Source organism: Sturnus vulgaris, chromosome 4, assembly GCF_052056855.1.
Source record: "Sturnus vulgaris isolate bStuVul1 chromosome 4, bStuVul1.hap1, whole genome shotgun sequence".
NCBI lineage: Eukaryota > Metazoa > Chordata > Aves > Passeriformes > Sturnidae > Sturnus > Sturnus vulgaris.
In genome coordinates, this window is record NC_142246.1 from 49,569,424 (window position 1) to 49,579,214 (window position 9,791).

General features: G+C 36.4%; 1 protein-coding gene across 1 annotated transcript in view; it reads left to right on the plus strand.

Moving 5' to 3' along the window:
* TACR3 (tachykinin receptor 3) overlaps positions 1-8,206 on the plus strand; it is a 39,435-nt gene extending 31,229 nt beyond the window's left edge. The window contains exons 4-5 of the mRNA XM_014875234.2: positions 2,041-2,237; positions 5,125-8,206. Of these exons, the coding sequence (XP_014730720.1) occupies positions 2,041-2,237; positions 5,125-5,440 (513 nt within the window). The 3' untranslated portion in view covers positions 5,441-8,206. The remainder of the gene's footprint in view (positions 1-2,040; positions 2,238-5,124) is intronic.
* Positions 8,207-9,791: the final 1,585 nt, after the last annotated feature.

Genomic DNA, 9,791 nt, shown 5'->3' on the forward strand with positions numbered 1-9,791 from the left:
AAGACAACTTTCCTTTGGAAAAAATTAACACAACTGAGTATGCCAAACAGGCAACCTGGACTGTTTTTGTCATTTCTAGCATCCCTGAGGCATGAATGACAGAGTGTTCAGCCAGATTAAGCTACATTAGTTGCTGGGAAGCTCTACTATTTTGAAATGCACACTGTAAATACAGATTTACCTGTTTACATTTTGAAAATTTGGACACAAGAATCCTTTTATTCAGTACCTATGATATTTCAATGATGACTAACTCTAGGAACAATTTCACATGCACAGCTGGTACTGCAAGACTTGCTAATTAAATATCAAGGTAAGTAATTAGACTCTCAAGGGTTCTGAAATTACAGAAGTCTTGAAAGGTGCTGAGGTAAGACTTATCATTCCTGACAGACCTATAAAAACACAGCAACAAGCAAAGTGCACCTGTAAATCAATGACAGGGAGCTTAAGTACCATGGTAAAACTATGGAGTTAAGGCTTCTATCTATACAATGTGTGCAAGGCAGAGGTGTATAAATTCTCAGCAGAACAGCTGAAGTTATGTTGAAAGCAGTAAATAGTGATGCTATTTAATGATAGACTGTGATTTGACAACATATTTTTATGTATAACTTCACATACATAGTTTAATCCAGAAATGTCTGTCCACATAAATTCATAACTTTTCCCCCCACCCCAAAAAATCGCATATATAGTCATATAAACTCCTATATATGCATAGATGCAGACACACAGTTGGTGTGTTGCCTTCCTTTATAATAATACTGATCTTCCTGATCAGAGGATGATTTATAGTTAATTGATGAAAAGTTTGTCAGTAGAACCAACTATTATTAATGTTGTATATGTGGCCAGATGCCTCTTTTTTACCTTTAAGTGATGATCAGTACAAATATATCAGCAATAATAAGTATTCATAAAAGCAAAATCTTGCACATTACAGTCCTATCCAGCAGGAAAGATTGTTAATTGGTGCCAGCTATTAAATGTAAAATTGCTTCATGTTTCCCATAGGAAGAAGTAATGCAAGTTAAGGAGGACACCATAACATTTATATGTAAAATCATTTGTGTAAGTTGGAATTTTATAAAAATATTAATCATAGACATTTAAGTGCAGAAAAATTCATCTCTTTGGATTTCTCTCCTGGTAAAACTAGAAACTAGTTTTGAAATGGCACCTTGTACAGAGAAAATAAAGGAACCGTTCATAGAGATCCCTGTTATTCCTCAGTATTCACAAGTATATGTGAACAAGAGACCTCCCAGCATAGATCTATCATGTCTAGTTTCATTTTAGCTATAGAAAGAAAACCTTTGGTGTAAACATGTGACATATTGTGCTGAAAATGGTAGCTGGACTAGTATTTGACATAGCTGAAAAGAGAAAGATGGGAGTGAAAATTTTACATGAGTCGCAAGTTTTCTTTGTGTGTTTGGAGCACAAAGCAGAGCTCTTCTTCATTTGTGCTTACTGGAAACTATGGTAGCTAACAGATGTTGTGATGCCTGCAGAAAACAACAAATAAGGATCACCAGCCAAGGGAACTGTTAGGCTCTGAAATCACACAGGATGCTACAGTTGCTCATTTCCTATAACCTAGTATTACTCAAATCACATCTACAAACTGGGGACAAGAAATACACTTGCAGACCACAATAAAAATAGATACCAAGGTCAATAAAAGTTTAAAATGAGGTGTCCAAATAAAACACTCTGTAACCTTATGCCATGATTAGATGTACAGAAAAGAAGTGATATTTTAGATACCCAAATATAAGTAAGCAAATACATTACTTGCAAAAATCAATACAAATAAAGTCAGGGAAGATTTTCATGCTATTTTTCTTAGGAAAAAGAGGATCTCCAGTCAAGAAAAAAATAATTAAGAGAGTTACATTAAAAGCAAAAACTATACAAAAGCATATTCAGCTTTCCTTTGACTAACTTTAAAAATTAATTACAAGAAAATTATTAATGGATGTTGAAATGCTAGTCCAAATAAAAAAGGCTAAATATCATTATTATTTCTTTCAGGTGGTAAAAATGATGATTGTGGTTGTGCTGACATTTGCTGTCTGCTGGCTGCCCTACCACATTTACTTCATAGTTACTGGGATCTATCAACAATTAAATCGCTGGAAATATATTCAGCAAATCTATTTAGCCAGCTTTTGGCTTGCCATGAGCTCTACAATGTACAATCCCATTATCTACTGCTGTCTTAATAAGAGGTAAGAGCTGGTTATGAAATGAGGTGCATAACTTCACCAAGAATATAAACTGCTTAAATGGAAAAAAGACAAAATTTTTACTTAAATAGTTTTCAGTTAATGAGAAAGAAAACAGAAGAAAGAGAACAAAACCTTCCTTTAGGTTTGTACTTGAAAAGATTCCCAAAAACCTGAAGGTAGACTTCCAGTAAATATTTTGGTCTACCTAAAATTTCAGAGCAAAATTCAGTTTTCAGAAACCAATCCTTCCCATGTTCACCTGCAAAATTTAAAAAACTATTGCAGTTTAATGTTTTTTGATCTGCAGAATATTAAAATAAAGAAGATGGTAATTAGTGATATAGAGTGAAAGCTGTATGTTCATTAATTGTAGCCCAAATTTTGTTTTGCTGGAACAATGTAATAGAAAATGTGATTTATTGTGTTTTGTATATCTCAGTTTTAGAGTTTTACTGTGCTCCAAAATCAACAAAAGGTTGATAAATATTATACAAATATTTATATTCTCATTACTTAATAATAAGTTACAGTATTGTTTGATAGCAACAAAATTATGCTCTGAATTTCAAAGGCACTGCATCTGTTGAGTTTGGTGACATTTTACAGATACTTACTAGTCTAAGACTACTGCATTGCAGAATGGACTCAAGTCTTTCAACTTACAGGACCAGGATCTACACAAACATCCTGGCCATCCTATTCACCAGTATTTCTTCTAGCATTACTGGAAAAATGTAGAACCAAGAACAATTAATTACTTCAATAACTCAGTCAGTATGAATCGATATTGAATAAGTGATCTTAAATACTATTTCAAATCTCTTTTGACTTAGCAGCCAGTGCCAAGTTTAATTACTGTCAAACTTTATAGCAAGTGCAAAGTATTTCTAAATCCCCACTAAAGATCATATGGAACCTGACAAATGGAGTCTAATCAAGAAAGAAGTGAACAAATCCTAATGACTTTTTATTGGTGTAAAAACACTGGCTTCTTCCTCCTTGATGAGGATAACTTATGATGATTAACTTTTATGATCTTTTTTTAAAAAGACAAAGTAATGACTAAATTCGTAGAGCCTTGTGCCTCTTTTCATCATTTACAACTGTTTAAAGATGAGGTAAAATTTTAGCATGTCAGAACAAAACCATAACTCAAAATTTCCATTATTTTTAACAGAAACCAGATTTCAGTAATTGTCCAGTGTCTGCGAAATCAAAGGCAAGGAAGAACAAGGCCTAATATTTTACAATTACTACCATAAAACTTCTAAACCAATACAACTTCCTTAAACTTTTTATGGCACAGTTACAAAAGTATTTATAAAAAAATAACATCTCTGATGTGGCTTATGTTGACACTTGCAAACTGCAAAATTAAGTGTCTGGATTAAAGACTACAGACAAAGAAAAATTAATATTTTGAGACATACTAAAGGTCACCTTGTTCAGAATTTGATGCAAGAATGAAATCCCAGTGACGGTTTTCTTATAATTAAGTTCCATATTGAAATGAAGATATCAGAATGTCTGCTTCCTTTTCATTGAGTAGGAAAATAGAGCTGGTTGCTGGGAGTCAGATCAATTCATGCCTCTGCTGGATCTAGTATCAGAGCTGGAACATCTATTCCCAGCCTCATCTTCCAGGCTAATTAGGATATTACGTATCTAGATAAAGAGAGCATTATTTCAAGATGAAGAAACATGCCCAGAATTAGAAAGTGGATGGAAGATAACCAGAAAAGTAAAAAGTAATACAGTTTAAAGATGTTTTGGTTTTACAGTTTCAATCACTAAATCCATTTCCATCAGAGGTTGTTTCAGTATTTTTCCAAAATGTAAACAGAATAATGTAAAAATGTAAACAAAGAATGCTGTTTAGCAACCTACCTGCTCAGCTGTCATCAAGTGAGAATTCCATGGCGAACTTAAAAATTTGAGAAAGGAAAAGCCACTTCTGTGAGATCCGTTAACTGTAACAGAACAATTTATGTGATTTTTTTACCTGCAGTTATCACTGTGGGAGTTGAACCATTGCTCAAAAAAATTTACAGACAGGATAAACAACAAGAGTTGATTGCTAAAACAAAGCAAGAGAAGCAAGACAAGTGAGAAAGTCAGATAAGCTTTAGGTCCAGATGAAAAGACTTTCTTTTTCCAGTTATACACAGATATATAGGGAATTGCTTTCCCAATATATTAAACTTTTATTCTGGAAATGCATACACACAAAACATAGCAATGTCTTTACGGTGAATCCCCATCTCTGTATGAGAATTGCAAACATTGATGTTCTAAAGCCTCAAAATGCCTGCTTGTATATTGCTTACATTTAGACTTCAACTTTCTAGGACGCTCTTAATTATTAACAATTATTTTCCAAATATTTTACATGAACAATTATTAGTCATTACATCATTCACATACAAGTATCTCTGCTACAGAGAAACACAGAAGGGACATTGAAATTTGGAAACTGGGATGGTATTTTAGAGAAAAGAATGTTAAAAGTTTCTTGCTGGAAAAAAGATGAAAATATAGGTGCAGATTTCACTAGAGGTCAAATTTCTGTGAAAACACTTCTATGGCAGCTGATGTTTGTTTACTTTGCATGGGCAAAGGACAGGAAATTCATTATAATGAAAATACCACTGCTAAAATGCAGGTAAAGCATATAGAAAATCAGAAATTGAAATTAGTTGTTACCAGTATCTTTTTTGCCCTAGTCAGACTTCAGTCAAGGAAATTTCCACTGACTAGACCAGACCCAGGCCTAGGGGCAGGATAACTGGCCAAGTCAGTGTCCTGCCAGCACTGTGTATGTTTTCAGATGAAGGCCTGGGGCTGGCTCTCACAAGCACAGACTTTCCCCAGGCTTCTTCCCTCCTAGGTTCCGAGCTGGCTTCAAGAGAGCTTTCCGTTGGTGCCCCTTCATTGAGGTGTCCAGCTATGACGAGCTGGAGCTGAAGGCAGCCAGGTTTCACCCCATGCAGCAAAGCAGCCTCTATGCTGTGTCCAGGATGGACTCCAGCATGACAGTGGTGTTTGACACCAACGATGGGGACAGCATGCATGCCAGCCATAAGAAAAGAGCAGCTCCAAGGGACCTGAACTTCAATGGCTGTTCACAGAGGAATTCCAGGACTGTCTCCACGGCCTCAAGCCTCATCAGTTCACTGCACAGATCAGCAGATGCTTATTCCTAAGCATTTCAAGTTGCTAGAAGGGCAACACTGGACAATGTTCTCCTACTTTGGGACTTGGTTTTCATACCACAGGAAACAAAATGGATTCCATTAACAAACCTTAGCTATAAATATTGTGAGACTTTTGGGAATCTCTTTTTTTGCTTTGGAGAGAAAGAGGAATTTGAAGACATAAGTATATCTCAGTCCAAAAGCAGAGTCACACCTCATGCACAAATATGTTTGTAGGGATTATCCAAAATAAACCAATGGCATTAAAAACTTTGTTTCAGTTGTCTCTGACCTGTGGCATTTATATTTGACTTGCTGAAATGTAACAGGCTCCTTTACTTATTGAAGCAGAAATGTACAGTGTTTTCCATTAGGAGTGTATTAATTCTACTGTAACAGAATTACATCAGATTTGATTATAAAAATGTATTTATAATGAATGCCTAATGAGCCCCAAGTCTATTAAGCTGTTTTACAATTTAGCCCCATTACCAGACAAATGGATAAAATTAAGTTCACGTGAATGCAGTTCAGCTCTGTCTGCAACAGTATAATTTTGCAAATACATATGTGTGTTGGTTTGAAAGTAAAACCAGTGCGAGACTCCAAGTCAGTAATACAATTTAATAGGAGAAAAGAGAAAAAAATAAAATACATGCAATAATATAAAAGAAACAACCACCAACACAGTCAGAAATACAACCTGACACCCTGTCAGTCAGGGTGTTGGTAGCAGTCCGTATAAATGGTGGCTGCAGTCCTCCTGGATGACAGATGTGGTTCTGTTGAAGCAGTGCTCCTGTAGAAGGTGCAGTTTTCCTCCGAAGATCCAGCCATGATGTGGAAAAAGGTCCGACTTTCCTCTGGGATCCAGTAGAAAGGTCTGCCCTCGGGTCCCAAACCCCAGTTTTTTATCTAGGTAGGAAAGGCTTGGCTCCTGCCCCTGGTTGGGGCATCTCCCAATGGGATGATGTAATCTTATCAGTCACACAATAGGACTTAATGGCCCATTAACAGAATATATCTTCTGGAGGAAGGATGGGTTGTGAATAGATAACGATGATCATCCCCCCATCTTATCAGATGGCACATCAGCAGAGGATATCTCCCACAGAGATAAGGATCACCACCCCTCCCACATTTTAACAGATGGTGATAGAATACACATTTTTGCATTGTACCCCAGGACAATATGAAAACAGAAGAACATGACTAAGAGACTAAGTTAAATTCTACCAAAGTTTGCATATTAGTAAACATTAGACTCTAATGGGATCTGTACTTCCAGAGGAATATATTGCTTTGATAAATGTCTCATAGCTTTGTATCTCAGTATTAAGGGTAAGGTCTGTCTCTGGTGACCTTATCAGAACCTTTCTGACTGACTTTAGAAGTGCCAAAAGATTTCAAATTGGAGACTCATTTTTGAAAAATATACCACTGTGGCAATGGACTCTTCTCTGCAGGAGATAAAGTAACAAGAATCATGATGAAAAACTTCCACTAGGGGAAAAAAATATTTGGGCTTTTTTCACAAATTTTCCATAGCTTGATGCATGTAAAAATACTCCTGTGCCTGCCTCTGAAAATATGCTAGGCATTGTTATGCTCCCACTGAATTCAGACAAAATCCACTTACCATTACTGTTGCAGAGAAAGTTGAATGTAACAAAAAACGGGACCAGAGAGCAGCCTTTTTTTTAGTTAAATGACTGTGTCAGTTGCATGGATAGACTAGTTACACGAATGTTTGTTGTTAAACAGCTAATAAAAACAAGAAAGTGTGAATATCTTCCTGAGTTAGCACAGGACAGTGGATATCTGGCTGAACCCAACATAGTACCAAAGCCGAGGAATTGATAAAGAGAAGTTTGAAGAGAGAAAGGCTTGAGCTGGCTTTAGTCCACATTCCTTCCCAGCATTGTGACAGTGAGCATATCAAACAAGACTAGTAAAACAAGAATCATGTTTGTATTGTGATTCATGTATATAAGTCAATTGTTATGTTCTGCCAAGTGTAACTTGTACTTGTGTAGTGATTTCTGTGCACTATGGTATCACTTACGGAATCAAAATCCTACATAAGGTAAAATATCCTTATACATAAACCTGATATATTAAACTCTTCATGTATGGAATAGCTAAAGAACTTGGTCATGGAGTATTGTACTCTTATAAAAATGCATCACAATTCCAGACTCACGCTTTTTCTATCTATGGCCTGATCTCAAATCCACTGAAACAAAGAGCTCCTTTCATTAATTACTTTCTTTTTAAATGTCAGTCCACACCTTTCAACAGTCTGTTTCTCTAAAAAAACAAGTATTTTCCAACATTGCAATTGTTATACTCTCACCTCTTGTTTGCTTTTTAAAAAAGTGTGTAGTAATCCAGCAAGAGTCATGCAATGCCTATAAAATACTTTTAAAAGTTTTTGTCCCGAAATACTGCGTTCTAAGAACTTAAAAATCTTCACAGGTTTTTAACAACTCTGTGGAGAAGATCCAGGATAGCCACACACAAACAAAAAAATGACCCTAAGTATATTAACCTGATGGTGATGTACTACAAACATGTACTGTGAAATCCTGTCTGCTCATGTACCACTTCTGAGAAACATACATAGAAAAAAATGTATACTTGTTAAATAAACAGTTTTTTCTAATTATGGCTATTACAAAATCAGTCTTGACAAATGTATTGGTTTTAAAAGTAGAGTATAAATTTGAAAAAGCTGTATATAAAAAACTAGCAGCATAAATGTATAAAACATCATCTTCATGTAACTTTTATTCATTGACAGATATCAAGAAAGCAATGGTGGCTTTCACACACTTGTACATCTAGTGAAATAATTTCACTTTAAGTGTTTTATGATATGACCTCCTGGACAACTAATCCATTGATAATCTCGCTGTATTTTCGTGGGCTAGAGGTATCAGAAACACCCTCACTGTTCCTCTAGTTCTTCTCTGAAATTACAGGATATTTCTGTATAACAAATGAAGAAATCTGTGCCTGTAATCACAGTATTGCTTTAACAAAACATTACAGTGATACATGGTGTAAATTAATCTCTGTGTCTCAGCCCCCAAGAACATGCAGGGTTACACAGTTAAACAAGTAGCACACCAAAAGCTGTGACTGACAGCAGCTTCCATATGAATAACTATTTCTGAACAAACATTTTCAGCCAGTGGCCTGGTCACTTTAAGATTCCCCACAGGCCTCCTGACAGCCCTCACTGAGTGCAGGGGAAATCAGGTCATCCTCAGTTTGTGTCAGTAAGACTGCTCAAAGTAGTAGCAGGCATGCAGAGCATGTGCTCTTGTGTGATTACTGGCACAGCATTGTGGCTGTCTCATGCCTGCAGCCTTCAACCCACATTGTTTAATTTTGCTAGGAGCAAGTTAAGGAAAACAGACAGATAAAGAGCTACCATCTTGCCGAAAAGGGCACAATAATACTCCAAAACAGCTGCAATTAAATAGCATCAGGAAAGGTTTTCTGATCTTGAAATCTTTTGAAACGTTAGTCCTCAGTATAACAGTTCATAGTACTTCAGCTAGGCTCCTACTGGAGTCTGCCTCTAAAACTTATATACGATGAAGAGATATCACTGCTCCATGGACAGCCACTTTGCAGGGAGATTCCCTTGGTAGAGAAATTCATAGGTTTAACTTTCACATCACCAAAGACAGAATAAGTGACATTGGTTCACTCTGTCATTCCCTTGACATTGGCTAAACTTGCAAAAAAAGAAAAAAGAAAAAAACCACAACCAACTTAAAAAGCTAAACACAACTATTTGAACAATAAAAAAACCCTTCATTTCTTGTCTCAAGTTTTTGTGGTGGCGCATTCTCCTCCCCACATTCTTCCTTGAAACCACTGTACCTCAGGAATCCCCACTGGGCCTTGGCCTTTGTGTGATGAATTAGGTGGTCAAGCTTCCCTTGACCATATGGGAACTCTTGTGTGGTGAAGCTGGGAACATCCCTGAGATGAAGGACAAGAGCACAGTCAGTCTCCCACTTACAGCCTTGGGACTTTCCCTGAACCATAACCCAAGGGGAATAATACCATTATGGCTGGAATTTTGAAAACAATTTGAAATTGTATTGGAAGCAACTTGGAATTGTTTTGGAAACTCCAGTGATTACTGATCTGAGGACAGAAATTTTAGGTTACATCTTGTTACCCTATAAATAGGGGTCCTAAGTGAGGCCTTTTGAGCTTCCCAGGACTTCAGTGGGATGCACCAGAATCTCCCTTTGAGTGAGATGGCTCTCAGAGCTTGCAAACTTTCATGTTTGTGACAAAGTTGGTAACAAGGTATAGGCTGATCAAGTATCACTCC